The 18,157-nt window shown below is 62.4% G+C and overlaps 2 protein-coding genes across 6 annotated transcripts; one reads left to right on the top strand and one right to left on the bottom strand.

Annotated features, from left to right (window-relative positions):
• Positions 1–283: 283 nt before the first annotated feature.
• Positions 284–4,527, top strand: REEP6 (receptor accessory protein 6). Of its 2 annotated transcripts, XM_020283985.2 has the most exons (6): positions 284–528; positions 3,066–3,159; positions 3,243–3,381; positions 3,601–3,769; positions 3,915–4,004; positions 4,426–4,527. In XM_020283985.2, the coding sequence occupies exons 1-6, from the start codon at positions 414–416 to the stop codon at positions 4,461–4,463; spliced, it is 645 nt and encodes a 214-aa protein (XP_020139574.1). In that variant the 5' UTR covers positions 284–413; the 3' UTR covers positions 4,464–4,527. The 2 variants fall into 2 exon arrangements, with proteins under 2 accessions (XP_020139574.1, XP_012601280.1); XM_012745826.3 differs by lacking the exon at positions 3,915–4,004.
• Positions 4,528–9,573: 5,046 nt separating this feature from the next.
• ADAMTSL5 (ADAMTS like 5) lies at positions 9,574–16,522 on the bottom strand. Of its 4 annotated transcripts, none has more exons than XM_020283904.2 (14): positions 15,926–16,521; positions 15,005–15,123; positions 14,809–14,911; positions 14,346–14,418; positions 14,154–14,245; positions 13,840–13,900; positions 13,641–13,749; positions 12,334–12,461; positions 11,976–12,087; positions 11,540–11,626; positions 11,251–11,414; positions 10,906–11,089; positions 10,759–10,830; positions 9,574–10,518 (listed from the first exon to the last, which is right to left on the bottom strand). In XM_020283904.2, exons 3-14 carry the CDS (start codon positions 14,862–14,864, stop codon positions 10,217–10,219), a joined length of 1,440 nt encoding a protein of 479 aa, XP_020139493.1. In that variant the 5' UTR covers positions 14,865–14,911; positions 15,005–15,123; positions 15,926–16,521; the 3' UTR covers positions 9,574–10,216. The 4 variants fall into 4 exon arrangements, with proteins under 4 accessions (XP_020139493.1, XP_020139494.1, XP_012601292.1 ...); XM_020283905.2 differs by having other exon boundaries at positions 15,051–15,123; XM_075998175.1 differs by having other exon boundaries at positions 10,231–10,518; positions 10,759–10,845; positions 11,009–11,089; positions 15,051–15,123; positions 15,926–16,522.
• Positions 16,523–18,157: the final 1,635 nt, after the last annotated feature.

The following is an 18,157-nucleotide window of genomic DNA, read 5'->3' as shown; positions in this document are numbered from 1 at the left end:
CCTCCCCCCCAGCTCCACCCCATTCAACAGCTCCGCCAATAATCCCCGACCCTGACGCCGCCCCTCCAATAAACTACGTCCCGCTCCCGCTCGGCCAATCGGCACCCTCGGCCGCCGGGCCCCGCCCCCTGCCGGCCGCTTAACTGCAGCGGCGGCCGCGGCCCGCCAGAGGGCAATGCGGCGGGGGAGACGGGGCAGGCCCCACCTCCTTTGTCCGCCCTGCCCTCCCATTGGCCCGGGCGGGGGGCGGGAGGCGGAGCCGAGCCCGGGGGCGGAGACAGGCCCCGTGGCGGACACCGGCCCCGGGGCCGAGCCGGGCGGCTCGCGCGGGAGGAAGGAGGCGTGTGTGCGGCGGAGCCGGTGCGCGGGGCGACGGGCGAGTTCGGGCTGCCAGCCCCGGGCCGGCCGGGGCCATGGACGGCCTGCGCGAGCGGTTAGAGCGCCTTCTGGAACAGAGGAACCCGGTCACCGACGCGCTTCAGGCGCTCGAAGCCAGGACGGGGATCGAGAAGCGCTACCTGGCCGCAGGTGAGCCCCGGGCGCGCCCGCTTTGCCGCCCGGCACGCGGAAGCCGCCCCGCCCCCACCCAGGAGACCGAGATCGGGGGGCGGGGGGCGTGGACTGGGGTTCTGGGGTCCGCCGCAGCCTCTCCCTTTGGCCACCCTCTCCCCAACCTCGGCCTCCCTCCGGCCCCCAGGCCCCGGGTGCCCTCCAGGCCAAAGTCCGGTTCTTCCAGTTGCCCAGCCGCCCGGGGGATGGGGTGCCCTGCGCGTGTCCCCGCCCCCTCCTGCCAACCCCGCCTGGCAGCAGGAGCAAAGACCTTCCCGCTTCTCCAAGGGGAGGCCCGAGGACCGGAGGGGAAGGGACTCCCCAGGGGGCTGCCCAGACGCTCCCTTGTTTCCCTACCCGGACTGGACGGCCCCTTGGCCTGCGCTTTACCTTTCCCCTAGCTCTGGCCAGGTCCCACGTAAATCTGTGTTGAGTATGAGGTGGGTGGTTTGGCCCCCGGAGCGGGTTACAAGCACGCCTGATTGCAACTCCTTTGGGGTTCTTCCTGTTCCTTTCCTCCTTGTTGGGCAGCCGCTGCCCCTTTCTGAAAATCTATCCAGCGAGCATACAGTAGGCACTCCTTAAATGCTTCCCTTACTCTTCGTGTGGTGCCCACTGGCTCTGCCTTCTCTTCCAGGAAGCCCTCCTGGAATGAGCCACAAGGACACTTTGGACCTTGGGGGACCAGGGGCAGTCAGTCTGGTGGACAGCAGGGCCATGAGTTTTGAGAGTGGGAAGATTCCGGGAGTCCAGTTCTCCCCCATTTTCCTACCTGCTAGGGTATTCCCATGCCAGGCAGCCCAAGGACAATCTGAAATCTGTGCCCACACCCTGGAGGCCCCCAGGAGCTGTGCCTTGCCTGCCCCTGGGAGCAGGCCCCGACATCTGCCCTCGTTCTCCACATCCTTGGGGATGGGGTGGGGTAGCTGGGTAGGCTGTGTTGCCAGGGAGGAAACTAAGGCACAGACAGGCAGGGGCTTCATCGCAGGCTGTCTCTGTGCCTGTCCAAAACACTCCCCCATGCCACCCCCCACCCCCATTCTCGTATGTGGCTGACCTCTGGGGCTGGCTCCCCACCAGTCCTGAAATCCAAGAGTTAGGGTTGGGGTTAGATCTCTGGGGCTGGGCCTCCCCCCCACGCATGCCCCCCCATCCCACAGTCCTGAAATCCAAGTTCATCCTCTCATTGCTGAGGCTGCAGGAAAAGAGATTTAGGGCAGGGATGGTCTGGGAGAGCCCCTCCTCCCCCACTGGAAAGGGAAGAGGGGACGTTCCCTCACTCCCCTGTCCCTGATGTGGGGACCCTTGGACCCCACCTGCCACGGTGGCCAGATCCCACACCCCCAGGGAACAGACAGCAGTGTCCAGGAGGCCAAGGCCGGGTGGGGGCCCTCCCCTCCCCCTCCTGACCTCCGGAGCTTGAGAGTAAAGCCTAATGCAGGTGGCGGAAGAGTGGGGGTGACTTGGGCCTCTGCCCTTTGGTCCAGAAGTGGCCTCTCTCTCTGTCTCTCTCTTTGCAGATAACAGCCTGGGGAGGAGGGTGAGGGTGCCCCAGCTCTTTGGAGCCCTGAGGCTCCTTGTGTGGCCTTTCCCAGCCCTTTCCCCACCTCTCCCTGTGGCATGAGCTGCAGCAGGGGGAGCACAGGGCCAGCACACAGCTGGCACTTAATAAATGCAGCAGTGATGATTATTCTTTTCAGAGTCAGGTGCAGGGTCATGGAGCAGCTCCTGGCCATGCCCCATGCACACGTTTCTCCCTGAACCCTCCTTGCTGGGAGTATGAGATTGTGGCCAGTAGGCGCTCAATAAATGTGTAGGAAGGAGGAGACGCTCCCATTCCCTCTGTTGAGTCGTATCTAGCAACCGCAGGCAGCAGGGGTCATCGCCAACCCTATTTCCCAGTGGGGAAACCGAGGCTCTGTGCAGAGAGAGCTGTGCTCAGGGTGGCAGAGTAGGGCCCTCCTAGGCCTGGGGTGCAGAGGGAGAAGTTTGTCACTTCCCAATAAGACAGGGGTCCTCAAAGGGAGTAATGCTGCCTCCCCAGAGATTTTGGCTGTATCTGGGGACATTTGTGGTTGTCATGACTGGGGCTGCTCCTTAAATGAGTAGGTGTGGGCCAGGGCCACTGCTTAGCACCCTGCAGTGCCCAGGACACACCCACCTAAAAAAAAAAAGAAACAAGAATGGTGGTGTCAAGGTGGAGAAACTCTACAGGTTAAAACACTGTGGCCTTTCTCAGCAGGGCTTCCCTTGTAGGGAATTCCCATCACAGTATTCAAACACTGGCCTCTTATTCCCAGCCCCTCCTCTCGGGCCTGGAATGAGACAGTAATTAATAGAATCACAGATGATCACTTATTCATTCAACAAACATTCACTGGGCAGCTACTCTGTGCCCACAGCATTGCTGAGCTGTGGCTCAGGGTGGGGCTCAGGGTGGGGCTCAGGGTCCTGTTGCTGTCGTGGCATAGGGGGGTGGTGCCCAGGCCCCAGCCCACCCCCACCTCTCTCCGCAGGAGCCGGCACTCTGCTAAGCCTCTATCTTCTGTTTGGCTACGGAGCTTCTCTGCTGTGCAATGTCATCGGATTTGCATACCCCGCATATGCCTCGTGAGTGGGGGGCTGGCTGCCCACGTGGGGATGAGGTGGCAGTGGGGTGCTGGGCAGCCCTCGAACCTGCTGCCTCCCCCCAGAATCAAAGCCATCGAAAGCCCCAGCAAAGAAGACGACACTGTGTGGCTGACCTACTGGGTAGTGTACGCCCTGTTCGGGCTGGTCGAGTTCTTCAGCGACCTACTCCTGTTCTGGTTCCCTTTCTACTACGTGGGAAAGGTGGGCGTGGGACACGGGACACCGGTCATTGCTGGGAGGGGCAGGTCACCCAGCCCGGGGGTATGCGGAGGAGACTCAGCCCCTTCCCTGGGGGCCATCGGAGGGTGGAGACCCAGTTCCTGCGCAGGGCGGGTGTCCGGTGGAGCGGCATCGCCCTCGTCCCCACCAGGGACGTTGTGCCAGGGTGAGGGCCGAGTGTGACCCGGCCCTGTTCCCCAGTGCGCCTTCCTGTTGTTCTGCATGATGCCGGGGCCGTGGAACGGAGCTCTCATGCTATACCACCGCGTCGTGCGGCCACTGTTTCTAAAACATCACACAGCCGTGGACAGCGTCCTCAGCAACCTCAGCGGTCGAGCCCTGGACACAGCAGCCGGAATAACCAGGGGCGGTGGGTGCTCGCCGGGCGCCGGGCTGTCTGTCTGTCCCACGTGCCTCCATCCTGCCTCCCCTACTGCCCTCTGTCTGGCGTCTGTCTGGCATCTCCGCCACCTCTCTCACTGTCTGCCTTTCTCCCGCACGCTGTCGGGAAACAGTCCTGCAGGCCCTGGCCCGCAGCCGGGCTCACATCGCCCCAGCGGCTGTGGCCGGGCCCTCGGCTGCCCTTGAAGCCGACCAGGGGGAAGGTAGGGGCTGTCACGTGTGTATATGTGCACGTGTGCAAGTGTGCACCTGCTCTCCTGTGTGCGTGTGTGCGAGTGTGTGTGTTGGGGTGGTCTATGTGCGTGGGTATGTGAGAGTGTGTGCGTGTACCTGTGAGTGTGTACACCTGTGCGTGTGAGTGTGCACTTGTGGGTGAGTATGTGCGTGTGTGTGCATGTGAGTGTGCATGTGTGCGTGTACATGTGAGTGTGCACGTGTGCATCTGTCCGCCTGCAGGTGAGTGTGAGAGTGTGTGCCTGTGTGTGCTGGACTCTGGGCACCTGGCCCTTTGAGCCGACCTCAAGCTCCCTGGCAGGCTTGGTCTCTGTCCCCAGGAGCCCAGCAGAGTCCCAGGGCTGCGGCAGGCCCCCACCTGCCTCACCCCTGCCTGCCATCTCTCTGCAGTCAAGGCAAGCCAGGCCCCACTGCAGAAGGACAAGTGAAGACGACCCCCAGCACTGCCCAGGACCTGCCGGCCGGCGAGAAGGGGGGCACATCAAGACCCCAGCAGTCCAGAGAGGCCTCCTCCGAAACCCCGGCAGAGCCTCCCGCCGGCCCCTCGGGTGCTAGCAAGACCACTGTAAATGGTGCCTTGGGCAACTCCCAGTCCCACTCCTCGGCCACCCCCAGCTCCGGGTCCCACGGCCAGCAGGGCTCTGGCTCTGGCAGTGGCTCCCAGCCAACCAAGAAGGCCCGGGGCAAGCGTCGGGTGCGAGGCACCTCTAGCCGGTCCCAACAGCGCAAACAGTCCTCCTCCGCCACTTCCCCCGGCCCCTCGCAGTCGGCCCACCAGTCCTTAGGAACCGAGCAGAATCCCAACACCACGGCCCCCAGCCAGGAGCCATCCCCCAACCCGCCTCCCAGCAGCACCAACAGCCCCACACAGCCCCCGGCCAAGGCCCCCGATGAGCCAGGGGACGCCGCCCCTGAGACTCCCAAACAGCCTCCAAAGCAGTTCTCCAAGAAACCTACCAACATTGCCACTGTGCCCGGCGAGCTGATCCCCACCAACTCAGAGACCTCCCTGGAGTACCTCTCGGAGTCCACCACCGAGATCACCTGCAGCTGGCCCCACCACAGGCACAGGCTGCGGTGCCTGCCGCGCTGCTGGCGCATGAAACACCTGGTGTGCTAGGACGAGGCCCAATAAAATTCATCTGGACTGAGCTGTCGAGATGCGTGTGCTCGGGAGCCGGGGGAGGGACTGTGCGGGCGCTGTCCCACGTGATCGGGCGGGGATTGGGACTGGCCCCATTTTACAGATGAGGAAACAGGCCCAGAGCAGCAAATTCACCCACACGAGGTCTGGCCGGGTGGCCCAGGTGGATGCAAAGCCAGGAAATGCTTGTCCGTAGCGACATGGCTTCCCTCCTGAACAAGTGGTCAGTGATCCTCCTGCCTCAGCCTCCTCAGTAGCTGAGACTACAGGCGTGAGCCACCATACCTGGCTAATTTTTCTTATTTTTTGTAGAGACAGGGTCTTGCTATGTTGCCCAGGCTGGTCTTGAACTCCTGGCCTCAAGTGATCCTCCTGCTTCGGCCTCCCAAAGTCCTGGGATTACAGGCATGAGCTACCACGCCTGGCCTATTTTTTACTTTTTTTTCATTTCTTTTCTTTTTTCTTCCTTTCCTTTCTTTCTTTTCTTTCAAGGCCAGTGCAACTCTGATAACAAAACCAGGCCAAGACAGAGCAAAAAAGGGAGCCTGTTTCATGGATACAGATGCAAACAGATATAAGCAAAAAACAGGAAATCAAACCTAACAATGTATAAAAACACAGAACACCCCATGCTCAAGTTGGGAGTGCGGTTCCCTGGGGGCAGAGCCTGAGGAACTTGGTTGGAGGCTGAGGGCAGGGGGTGACGCTGCACAGAGACGTGGTCACACGCCAGAGTGAGGGCTCACCCCGGTACCCCTAGACTTGTCTGTCTCTGGCTTCACCCGACCCCTGGGGAGGGGGCTGTAACCACTGCGTCTCCCCAGGAGGCAGCTCCTAAGACAAGTCCCCCCAGCAGGGAGCCACTGGGAGGTGTCTCAGTCTCAGGGCGCCAGCCTGCATTGCCACCCCCCACCCCCACCCGAGCTCTGCTTCTCCAAGGTTCTCACTGGTCACAGTTTCTGGTGCAAACACAGGGACCGGCTTAGGATAAACCACAAACCCGGATGTGACATTGGCTCACGGGGCTGAAACTCAGTAGTTCTCAACCAGGAGGGATTTTGTCCCAGGGGTGTTGTTGGCCTTTGTCTGGAGACACTTCTGATTTCTGCCCAAACCCAGCAGCAAGAACCGAGAACCGGCTCTCCTGGGCACAGCAGCCCCGCCTGCCAAGAAGTTTTCCAGAACAAAGGGCAGCTCTGAGGGCCACCATCACTACCGCCCCAGGTCACATGCAAATGAGGGAGTGGCTGCAGGGGGGGGGGCAATTCATTCATTCAATCCCTCAGCGATTATTGAGCACCTGCTGTATGCCAGGCCCTGCTCCAGAAGCCAGGGGGACACCAATGGCCCAGAGAGAGAAAACCCTGCTCCCGAGTATTTGGTACAGTGATGACAGGATAAATATGTACCACACGGTGGTTGGAGGGCCATGAACCACGTGGGGGAATGCGGCAGCAGGAGGGAGCCGGGGGTTGGGGGCCTGGCCTGCAAGTTGAAGGAAGGTCCCAGAAGGCCTCCATTGGAAGGGATGCGTGACCTGCAGGAGGTGAGGGAGGGAGCCATGTGGGTGTCTGGCAGAAGGTGTTCCCAGGAAGGGCACAGCCCATGCAAAGGCCCTGGGGCAGGACTCGCTTGGCATGTTGGAGGCACAGCAAGGAGGCCTGTGTGGCCAGAGCAGAGTGAGGAGGAGAGGAGAGGGAGGACGAGAGGGTAGGGAGGGGACAGGGGCATAGGAAAGAGCTTGGATTTTATTTCTAGGGAGCCATGGGAGGGTTTATAGTCAGCAAATGAGACAATTTGATGTAACTCTTTTTTTTTTTTTTTTTTAAGACAGAGTCTCACTCTGTTGCCCAGGCTAGAGTGAGTGCCGTGGCGTCAGCCTAGCTCACAGCAACCTCAAACTCCTGGGCTCAAGTGATCCTCCTGCCTCAGCCTCCCTAGTAGCTGGGACTACAGGCATGTGCCACCATGCCCGGCTAATTTTTTTCTATATATATTAGTTGGCCAATTAATTTCTTTCTATTTATATTAGAGACAGGGTCTTGCTCTTGCTCAGGCTGGTTTCAAACTCCTGACCTCGAGCAATCCACCCGCCTCGGCCTCCCAGAGTGCTAGGACTACAGGTGACAGCCACCATGCCAGCCTGATGTAACTCTTTAAAAGAGTCAGGGGGCCAGGAGTGGTGGCTCATCCCTGTAATCCTAGCACTCTGGGAAGCCGAGGTGGGAGGATTGCTCGAGGTCAGGAGTTCTAGACAAGCCTAAGCAAGAGCGAGACCCTGTGTCTACTAAAAATAGAAAGAAATTAATTGGCCAGCTAAAAATATATAGAAAAATTAGCCGGGCATGGTGGCGCATGCCTGTAGTCTCAGCTACTCGGGAGGCTGAGGCAGGAGGATTGCTTGAGCCCAGGAGTTTGAGGTTGCTGTGAGCTAGGCTGATGCCCCGCACTCTAGCTCAGGCAACAGAGTGAGACTTTGTCTCAAAAAACAAAACAACAACAACAAAAAACAATAAAAGAGCCAGGAGTGGAGGTGGGGGTGGGAATTATCTACCAATCTTCCAGGCAGGGCACAGCCGGTGCAAAGGCCCTGGGGCAGGACTCTGCCCGGCACGTGGGAGGCACAGGAGGAGGCCAGAGTGGCTGGAGCGAGGTGAGGGGGAGTCTTGGGCGCTAGACTGGGCAGGTTCTCCCAGGGCGTGGGGAGGACTTTGGCTTTTCTCAGGATGCAGGATTTATCAGGAGGGAGGGATGGAGGGTAATCATTAATTAGCCCCCTCCCTGTGGTCCTCAGGATCTGCTGCTGACTGGCCGGCTGGATTGCAGGGTGCTGGGGGCCAGGAGGGTGCCCCACTCACCCCACACGTGGCACAGTCCCTGGCCCTCATGTGTGGGCAGGGCCAGCTGTCCCGCCTTTCTCGCTCCCGTCACAGCTCCTCTGCCTTGTCCGACCCCGGGCGTCAGACCACAGCCTGGGGTCCTGCCTAGAGGGGACCCGGCAAGCGCCGGGCAGCCCCTACAGTGGGCGGGTGGGGCTGGGCACACTCTGTGGGAGTCTGATTGCAGGGCCGCCCCACGGGGCTCGGTGGCCCAGAGGGCCTGACACCTGCATCCCCTGACACGTCCCCGAAACGAGCCAGGCAGTGGCGACAGCCTTGGGGACGCGCATGGGGAGTCCAGACCGGAGGAAGAGGGCGTGGCTGCGACGCTGCTGCGGGGAGGCCAGAGAGGAAGGCGAGCGTGCACGCGGGGCTGAGTGCCCGCAGGGAAACGCGCGGAGGGCGCCTGGGGGCCCCACTCCCGCCGGAGGAGCTGGGGTGTGGCCAAGCCCTTCATCCCCCGTCCCGCCGGCAGGGGGCGCGCGGGCCCTGTGGGTCCCCCAGAGGGGGCATTGGGGGTTGCACCAGCCCTGCCGGCGCAGCGGCGGGTGTGGGTGCAGGTCGCTCCTGGGCCCCTCCGCCTGCACCCACTGCTGCAGACGACAACCACAGAACGCACCCCGAAATCGGAGTGACTGCCTGCTCCCCGGGGCCAGGTGCTGCCGGGTCCCTGGCACACAGTAGGCGCTCCATAAACGCCGCAGCAGGTTTGCGCCAAGGGGCCAGGGAGGGACTCTGGGAGAGCACAGTTCCCATGGTCAGAGCCAGGAGGGGTGGAGAGGTACTCACAGATGGGGAAACTGAGGCCCAGAGAGGAGCAGGGCCTGGCCTGAGGTCACCTGCCAGGTCAGAGGCTGAGTCTAGTGACACCACGCACTCCGTGGGGACTCCCTCAAGAAGGACTTCCCTCTGCGCCTGCTGCCCGGTCGGCGACCCCCTACCCTTGCCCTGCTCTGGCTGCTGCCGGAGGGGGCAGCTGTGGTTAACGTCGGTGGCCCCCAGGGACCCTTCCGCAGACAGCCCACTGACCCCAGGTGTCTGGTATCACACAAGACAGACTGTCCCAAATGACAGCATGAGCCAGCCAGGGGGTAAGGAGGCAGAAGGGTGGGCCGGTGGGAGCACCCCACGAGGGTAGGTTTGCTGAGCGACTATGTGACAGCCCACAGACATCCCCCAATGCACTCAGGGCTCAGGTCTGCCCTCCTGCATGCGGCTGGGGGCGGTGGAGAGCAGCGGCTCTTACCTGCCTCAGCTGGGGAAGGGGCTCAGGACGCGCAAAAGCCCCTTGTGTTCCCCACCTGCCCCCATCCTCATATATCTCTGCCCTCATCCCCACACAGGGTAGATGTGCTGGCGGGAGGGGGGCATGGAGGTACATGTCTGACCATGTGTGTACAGGGTACAAGAATGCAATTGTGCATGTGAGGCTACCAGCATGTCCCAAGTCTGTGGCCAAGTGCATGTGACTGAGGTGCCCTTGTTTTTTGTTTTTTGGTTTTTTTTTTTAAAAACGTGCTCATAAAATTTAATTAAATAGCAATAAAAAGGGGTGAAGAACAACAGTGTTGACTGCAAGAAACCCAGCCAGAAATGCTGAGGCTGTCAAGATTTTCTCTGAGGTTCCTGGTAGCCAGGCAAAAGGGGAAATTGGTACATGACAGTGCCTGGTTAGGCATGTCTTCTAAGGGATATGCCTGTTTGTGACAGTGTCTCTGAATACAGGAGGGTGTAGTGGGGGGTGGCAGAGAGGGGAGAGAGCACAGAGTGTCAGGAGTTAAACTATGATGAGCTTCCTGGTACCCAGGCCAAGGGGGTGTCATGCTTGTTCATGACAGTGTCTCTAAGCAAGTGAGTGTGAGGCAAGGAGAATGAAAGTAGAGTATAAACTAGCTATGAGCTTCCTAGCAGCCAAAGCGAGAGGGGAAATAAAAGTTAGTCTCTTCAGTGCATCCTCATCAGTGCCTGCCCGCTCATGACCGTGGATATGGCTGTATGCAGACATGTCCAAGTGTGTGATGGGGAGTAATGTAGCTGTAGAAGAGAGATATTTCTGAGCTTCCTGGAAGCCAGGGTGAGAGGGGAAATACACTGACTTCAGTTGAGCGTGGTCATGTGTGTCTTTCTTGCTGCATATCGTGGGGGCTCCTTCAGGAGCTCAAAGAGGACAGCGCCGGGCAGCCAGGCGTGCCCGGCTGTCCTCGGCAGGGCTCCAGGGCCGAGCGTAGCCAGCATGGGGCAGTAGCAGCCGGTCCTGTGTGCCATCGGGGCTGACGAGGCGCCGGACAGCCAGCAGGTACTCTCGGTGGGGGCTCAGCAGTGGGCAGGGACAGTGGCCTGGTGCCCACACGTACTCTCGGGCCCGCAGTGGAGAGCGGTTCTTGTAGACGAGCTGTACACGCACCTCGTAGCGGGTCTCCTGGTCCTGGCGGTGGCGGCCCAGCACGCGGGCCTGGAACACTGTGGGCAGGGCAGGCGCCGGGCGGCTGGATGACCCTGCACCCCTCTCTACAGCACCCCCCACCAAATGCAGGAAGAGGAAACTGAGGGTCAGGTGGGGCCTCAGGGGCACTGGGATCAGGATCAATGGGGGATTAGAGCCAGAAGAAGGGGTCAGGGTGGAGTCACATCAGGGCCAGAGGTCAGCAGGCCAGGCCAGCTTAGTTGACGGCTGGGAGAGGGTAGGTCAGGGGGTCTCACCGAAGTCACTTCCGCAATAGTGCAGGAGCCGGTGGGCACGGCCGCGGGTGTCGGGGCACGGTGGGCAGGGGTCTGTGGGGGGCGGTGCTGTGAGGGGCACAAGGCCTCAGCCCCAGCTGGCCCCCACCCCGGCCGTTCCCACCTCACCTGGGGCCAGGGTCGGGGTCCGCGCAGGGATGGCCGAGGGGGCTTGGGGGGGCACCACCTCCCGGGGCTGTGGCTGCCGCAGGGACCAGCCCAGGGCCTGCACCTGGGCCTGGAAGGGGCCGTAGTGCTCCCGGGGGAGCCAGAACTCAAATTCAATGCCGGGGTTGGGCTCCTGCAGGAGGACCTGCAGTTGGGGGGTCAGCACTCAGGGAGATGCTCCTGATACCCGCCTCCCTCTGTGACCCTCTGACCTCTGCCTCCCCCACCTGCCAGACCCCAGTTGCCCCCCCTCTAACACCTGACCACCGCCACCCCCTCTGACCCTCTCAAAGGCCCAGCAGACACCTGCAGGAGCAGGTCGTGGGAGGTGGGCCCAGCCGCAAGCAATGTCTCCTCCGGGCTTGCATCGCGGGTGTAGACCATATGGGTGCCCACTGCCTCGTAGGTCCCAGGCCGGTTGAGCACCCAGTCCCCGTTGAAGACGTAGCGCCCGTCGCTCGCCATCAGCGCTGCAATGGAAGGGTCAGCCGGGCTCCCCTGGGGTCCCCTCCTCGGGCCTCAGTTTCCCCAGGCGCACACGGGACAACTGCACCCAGGCGGCAGAGGGCGCCTCCCCCTTCGGACCCTTTGGTACCCAGGTAGTTGCGGCTCCGGTGGGCCACGCGGATGTGTCTGGCGCCAGCAGGGATCAGGGTCACGTTCCAGTACCCAGCGAAAGCACCTGGGCAGGAGGGTAGGCGGGTATTGGGATGCCAGCAGGGGTGTGTTTGAGCGATGATTTGAGGGTTAAATGAGACGCTGCGGTTGAGACAGCTAGCCAGGGCCCCGGGAACCAGCAAAACGCCCCTCCCTAAATGCATAATTATCATCGGTCAAGTGTGGCAGGGAAAGGGTTAAAATCCCCATCTGTGGGGGGGGGTGAGTAGGACGATCTGACAGTGGCCAATCAGGATGAGGAGTGAGGGGGACTGGGCTGCAGACCGCCCAATCAGCACGGGATTTCGCTCCCAGGCTGTGGCTCATTAAAGGGCCCTCTCTGGACATTCGGGGAGGACAGCGCAGGTGGTCACCAGCGTCACGGAACACGCGCTGCACGAGCAGGCAGGAGTCGTTGGCCCCACCACAGCGGCCGCAGCGGTCCTCGCGGGCGTCCGAGCCCAGCAAGCCATCACAGCCAGCGCTCTAAAGGGGTGAAGGACCGGTGCGCACGTGTCACAGACGGCGCGAGGGGCGGGCCTTGGGGAAAGGGCGGAGCCTGGGATAAGGGGGCGGGCCCTGGAGGGAGGATGGGTGGAGCCTACAGAGGGGTGGGGCCTAGAGGGAAAAGCTGGGGGTGGAGCCCTTGGAGGGGCACAGCCTGGAGGGAGGCTGGGGCGGGGCCTGGATGGGAGGTGGGCGTGGCCAGTGTGGGGCCTGGCGAGTCCTTACAAGGCAGCGGCCGGCCACGCAGAGCTCCTGGGCACCTGGGCTGCAGGTGGTGCCGTCCAGGACGCGGCCGAAGCTGTGGTAGAAGGCATGTCCCTCGGCCAGGCAGTTGAGGTCGCACTGGTTGGGCGCTGAGGGCGGGAGGAGTTGGTGACCTGGGGACCTCTATCCTAGTTCCAGACCCCATAACAATCTCCCTGAGGCAGCCATCCCCTTGGGCAGATGAGGCCCAGAGATTCAGCCAAAGCCACGCATTGAGGCTGAGGCAGAGCTAGGACTGGAACATAGATGTTCTGCCTCCAGCAACTTGGGACTCTCCTGGGCAAGTATTCTGGGGCTGCATTCATTCCTTCATTGTCTTATATTAGGAGCCCTTGCATGTTATTTACATTAACGTCATTACCGATTCTTCATTCATTCATTCCACACACGTTCATTGAGCACCTACTATTTTCCAGACACAGTTCTAAACTCTGGGATACAGCAGCAAGCAGCACTCACTCAGCACTTGAGCGCCCAATAAAAAGTGTTAGTCCCATCCTGACCAAGTCCTGTGTAACGTAGGTGTGGCACTGGCCCTCCCCGGGCCTCAGTTTCCCCTTCTGCCTGGCAGTGGGAGCAAAATGCACTGTCTGATCACACCTGCAGGTAGATAGCCTTGGTCTCTACTTCTCCTCACGGTCCCTTGGGCTCCCATCTCCCTGGAATGGATCCTGAGCTGGCCCTAGTAGGTCTCCATGGGGGTGGGATCGTGGCAGATTTCTGCCAATTCTCAGGGCAGAAAGAAGAAAGGAAGGAAAGAAGGGAGGAAGAGAGGGAGGGAGGGAGCCCATGAGCTTGATGGGTGGGACTTTCTCCATTTTAGGCTTTCCTTCTCTGTGCCTGCCTCCACGGTGGCGTCTCAAGCTGCCTGTCTCCCTTAAATCTGGAGGCGTGCTGCCCTGGGCACATAGTTATATAACTTACTATTTTTGGCTCTGTGTGGCAATATTTCCTGCTACTAGGATAAGTTTGAGGACTGTTGGCCTCTGGATACAGCTCTAAGCAAAATCCTCATCCTAGTGTTCAACCCCCTGCAGAATGGAGCCTGCTTCCCTATACCCCTGCCTAGTGCCAAACACAGGCTGTTTCTCCTTCACTTCACCAACTCCTATATAATCTTCAAAGCCCCAGTGTGAATACCCCTTCTCTGTGCAACACTCCAAGTCTCTGTTTTTCCTTAGCAGTCACCTCTCCCTTCCAGTAATAAGTTCAAGTAATGAGTTGTTCACTCTGGACGAACCCAGACCACAGGTGGCCGGGCTACTTACCCCCGTAGAAGGGCACCCATCGGTAGGTCTTCTGGGCACCCAGGACAGGACGGCCATTGTAGAGGGCACACTGTAGGTCTCGGAAGGGCACGGCCCCTGGGGGGCAGTCCTGGAGGCAGAGAGAGGTGGGTCAGAGGTGGGGACAGCCCTGAGGAGCCCAGAGGCAGTCTTGGGGGTCTGGGAGGGGGTCAGGGTTTACCGGCAGCTGGCACAGGCGGTACTCATGGCTGTCGCCCCAGCATGGCTCTTCCCCGGGAAAGCTGCAGAAAGCAGGGCGGCCAGAGTGTGGTCAGAACCCCCAGGGACCCCCTCCCAGAGCTGACCTGTCCACCCTCCACCCCCGCAACCCCACCCGCATTCCAGCGGGATCAGTGGGATTAAAGGGCAGAGCGTGTGTGGGCAGGCAGAGGGTGCGGCCGGGGGCCGGGCGGGCGGCAGGAAAGGAGGGGCAGGGACCCCCTCCCGACCCGCCCAGCAGAGCCCCCAGCCCCCAGCCCAGCTCCTCCTGCGCACCGGATGCAGCGCCGGCTGCGCACGGAGACGCCCCGCCCGCAAGAGCTGGAGCAGCGGCTCCACGACCCCCACGGAGTCCACTCGCCCGGACCCTACTTGGGGAGAGAGCGGCACGGTCAGTCTGGGTGGTCCCACGCTGCTGGCCTAGTCCCCATTCCCCTCTGCCCCCCTGAGCTCCTGCCCCGCCCTTACCTGAGCACTGCCCCCCAAACCACAGTGCAGGAGGGTCCACAGCAGGAGCAGAAGGTTCTGGAAGGGCCGGGGTCTGGGGGCACAGAGTGTGGGGGGGGCCTATGCAGTGGGGCCACTGCCAGCAGGACAGGGATCGAACCCCAGCTCTGCCCTGACTTGCTGTGTGATCTTGGACAGTAACTAAACCTCTCTGAGCCACACTTCCTCATCTCTGAAGGGGTGATAATAGAGCCCCCCTTGCAGGAAAGTCAAGGGCTCCTTTGGATCAGGTAAGAAAACAGGAGGCCCAGAGCCTGCCAAGGAGGACTCAGAATGCAGCTGCAGTTGTTAGTGGTTATGCATTTTCTTCTCTTGCATGCAGTATGCGCTTAAACACTGAAGACTGAAGGACTCACTAAGGATGGTACACAGGTGGCTTCTAGGGTCGGGGTCCCCACACCACTCCCCGCACCATTGCTTCTACCTTCCTGTGTGGCCAGAAGCCAGCCACTCTGTGTTCCCAGGCCTCAGTTTCCCCATCTGTGCAGTGGGGACCGGCTGGACTCAGTCCATGGTTCTACGAGACCCTGCAGAGGGTGTGGCTGGGTCAGGAGCCACGTCCCGGCAGAGGCCCCGGGCTGCACCCCAAGGCCTCCAGGGCTCCCCCTCAGCACCCAGACCTGTGGATTGGGAGCCCCGGATCCGGGTGGGGCAGGGAGGGGTGACCTGGCCCGGGTCCAGTCGGCGCCGCATGGCCTCATCTGCAGAGGGTGTGGGGCGAGGGGAGCGCCAGGGCCGCCTGCGGAGGGAGAGGGGCCTCGGCTGAGGCTGGGGCCACTGTGGGGGAGGGGAGACCTTGCCTCCCTGAGCCTCAGTTTCCCCATTTGTCAGGGGGAGAATGAAGTCACCTGCCATGACACCCTCCTTGTGACCATGCTTGGGGGAGAAGGGGAAGCAGCCGCCTTGGGAGTCCCCTTGCGGCTGGGCCAGGGCGCCCAGTGGCCAGGAGCGCCTGAAGGTCATGCTGAGCTCAAAGCTGTCCCGCCGGAGGGGGCCTGGGCGCCTGGCGAGGAGAAGGCCAGGCCACCTGGACCCGCAGCCCCTCCAGAGCCTCAGTTTCCCTGGTTCTCAGGCCCTACCAGGTGCCTGGAGGCTGAGCTGTCTCCAGGTGCTCTGAGGACCCGGCCTGGTCCCTCCCTCCCTGCCCCCCCTTTGCCGTGGCTGCATCTCTCTCTCTGGCCCAGGAAGCAGGAAGGAGTCTGCAGGGCAGAGTTGAGGCCGGCGAAGAGGACTCGCCCCAACTCTGAGCCCTGCCTGTGGGGTGGGCGCAGGTGAGGGAACATGGGGTCTCCCAGGACCACCCTTCCCACTCTGCTAAGCGCCCTCACTGGTAACAAGGCCCCACTTCCCCGTTTTGGCTGAACCCCTGACTGGCGGTGTGGTCTCAGGGCGGACCACCCCTCTGGGCCTCGGTATCCCCCAGAGGACGTGGGACCGAGCTCACCCCCATCCCAGCTCGACCAGGCCCTGGGAGGGAGAGCAGCGGACGGCGCGGCCAGGACGCCAGCAGGGACAGTGGGAGGATAGGAAGAGGGACTTACCGGCTGCAGCTGCGTAGAGCCCGGGCAGCACGTCCAGGCTCCCTGAGCCGCGCCAGGGCGAGCGGAAGCTGCGGCCCGAGGTGCGGGGCGTGGGGAGCTGGGCGGCCCCTCCCACGGGGCCTCCGAGGGCGCGCCCAGGCCGGGTCAGCAGGGGCGGCGGGCGGGGGCGCCCCCGCGCGGTCGGCGCGGATCTGCGGCAGGGGACTGCCCCACGCGAGCCCGGGTCCCCCAGGGCTGCGGCCTGGTGTCCAGGCGTCTGGGAACCAGCGACCTTGGGAAGCCGGAGCAGCGGGGACGGCGCGGGGACTGACCGCCCCCACCCCCACCCCGGGGCTGCTATTCCGGGCGCCGCGCTCAGGGCCCGGGAATGTGCGCAACCCAGGTCGCCCTGTCCCGCTGCTGGGAGTCCGGGGCGCTGCCCTCTCCCCGCGGACGCCGCGACTGCGTCCCGCGCGCGGGCACAGCCCCCTCCCGCAGAGGCACCCGACTCATTGGTGGGGCCCCGCAAGCCTGGGCTCCCCTCCCGGCGTCCCCGCCCAGGTCCCGGCCACCCCCAACGCAGGGCCCCAGTGCACTGGGGAGCAGCTCAGCCCGGGCCTGGCGCGGGGGGCGGAGGGGCCCTCCCAGCTGGCGCATTCCCGGGCGCTGCTGTCACCAGAGGACGCGCCCCAGCCCGCCTCCCGCCCTCCCTGCCCGCCCCGGGGTTGCCAGCTGCGGCTTCAGGGCCAGACCCGGGTGGGGAAGGTCTCTCTGCCTCACTGCCGCGGCCCCACTCTCTCCAGCCTCAGTTTCCCCATTCTAGCAATGGGCCCCTCAAGGGTGTCCACCGCGCATCTTCTGGCTGGAACGCGGCTCTTTGCGCAGACCGGCGACGCCCAGGTCGCCCCAGGGCTCCCCGCCACCCCACCCTCTTCCGCCCACGCGGGACGCCCCAGGCTCGGGTTCCACCATCCTCCGGTGTCGCCCCCGCGGCCCCCCCTGGCGGGAGCTGAGAACCTGAAGACACTAAGGGGGTGGGGGGATTCGGCCTTTCTGTCCCCGCAGCCTTGCAGCCTTGGTGGGAGTGCCCCCTCTTCCAGGAAGCTCTCCCTTCCGGGCTCCCCACTGGGAGGGCGTTCCCTGGGGTTGGGGCTGGGTGAGCGGGTGAGCGGGGTTGCTGGCCCAGCCCTGTCTGCCCTCCAGCCAGAGGCACACCAGAGCTGGCCACCCAGTGCCATCTTGGGGCGCTGCCACCTGGCCCATCCCCGGCCAGCAGGGCAGGCAGCCCCGGAGGGTTTAATCCCCCCTTCCGATGCCAACACTCAGGGTAAGCAGCCTAGACCCACCGGAGGCGGGCTAGGGGGACTGGAAGGCACTCACTGAGGAGGTGACTCCACCAGGAGGTCAGAGTGCAGGGCTGGAACAGCATGTGCAAAGGCCCTGAGGCTGGGATAGGGGACTAAGAGGCAGGAACAAGTTGCCTTAGGGGCTGGGGGAGATGAGGTTGGAGGGACGGGTGCTATGAGAGGGGTTCGAACCCTAGTGGGAGGGGTGCTTTGGTGCTGGAAAAGCCACCCTGTGTGGGGACAGGAGTGGGCAGTAGGGCGTCCTGAGGGGCAGCAGCTTATACTAGGGTGCAGCGGGATGGGGAACAGTGGTGGGTCCCAGCCCTGTTTGGGAGCAGAGTCGGCAGGAGGTGCTGATGGATGGGGGTGCGACAGGCAGAGGTGTCTCTGGGTGCAGGGAGGTGCCCCATCCCCTAAGTGTGTGGGCTGGGCCGGGTCTGGCTGGAGACGGTGTGTGGGTGTCATGCGCACACGGGATGTTTAGAGTTGTGGAAGAGATCGGGTGGTTGGGGGGGCAAGAGGAGAGCCAGGTGAGCCTGGGGGCCCTGAGGGAGGACGACGCAGAAGTGAGGAGGGAGGGGTGGAGTCTGTCAGACGCCACAGCGAGGTCAGTGGACAATCATGTCCCCCCTGATGTGTCCCATTCCCGGAGGCACAGTACACAGTGCTCTGCAGGGTGTGCAAACAGCAGGCACTGTGCCCCCCAGGGAAGGTATACAGAAAGCTCTGTGCATTGCAAGGAGCAGGCATTATGCTCTCTGTAGGAATATGCTCAGCAGGCACGATGCCTTGCAGGAGGTGTATACAGCAGGTGTTGCATCTTGTAGAAATGCATGCAGTAGCAGACTGCCCTGCAGGGAGTGCATATATGGTAGATACGGTGCCTCGCAGAGTGCACCCTGCAGAC

The sequence above is a fragment of the Microcebus murinus genome, chromosome 27, assembly GCF_040939455.1.
Source record: "Microcebus murinus isolate Inina chromosome 27, M.murinus_Inina_mat1.0, whole genome shotgun sequence".
NCBI classification, from domain to species: domain Eukaryota; kingdom Metazoa; phylum Chordata; class Mammalia; order Primates; family Cheirogaleidae; genus Microcebus; species Microcebus murinus.
Note: the sequence above shows the minus strand (reverse complement) of the source record. Positions and strands in the feature narration are given on the sequence as shown.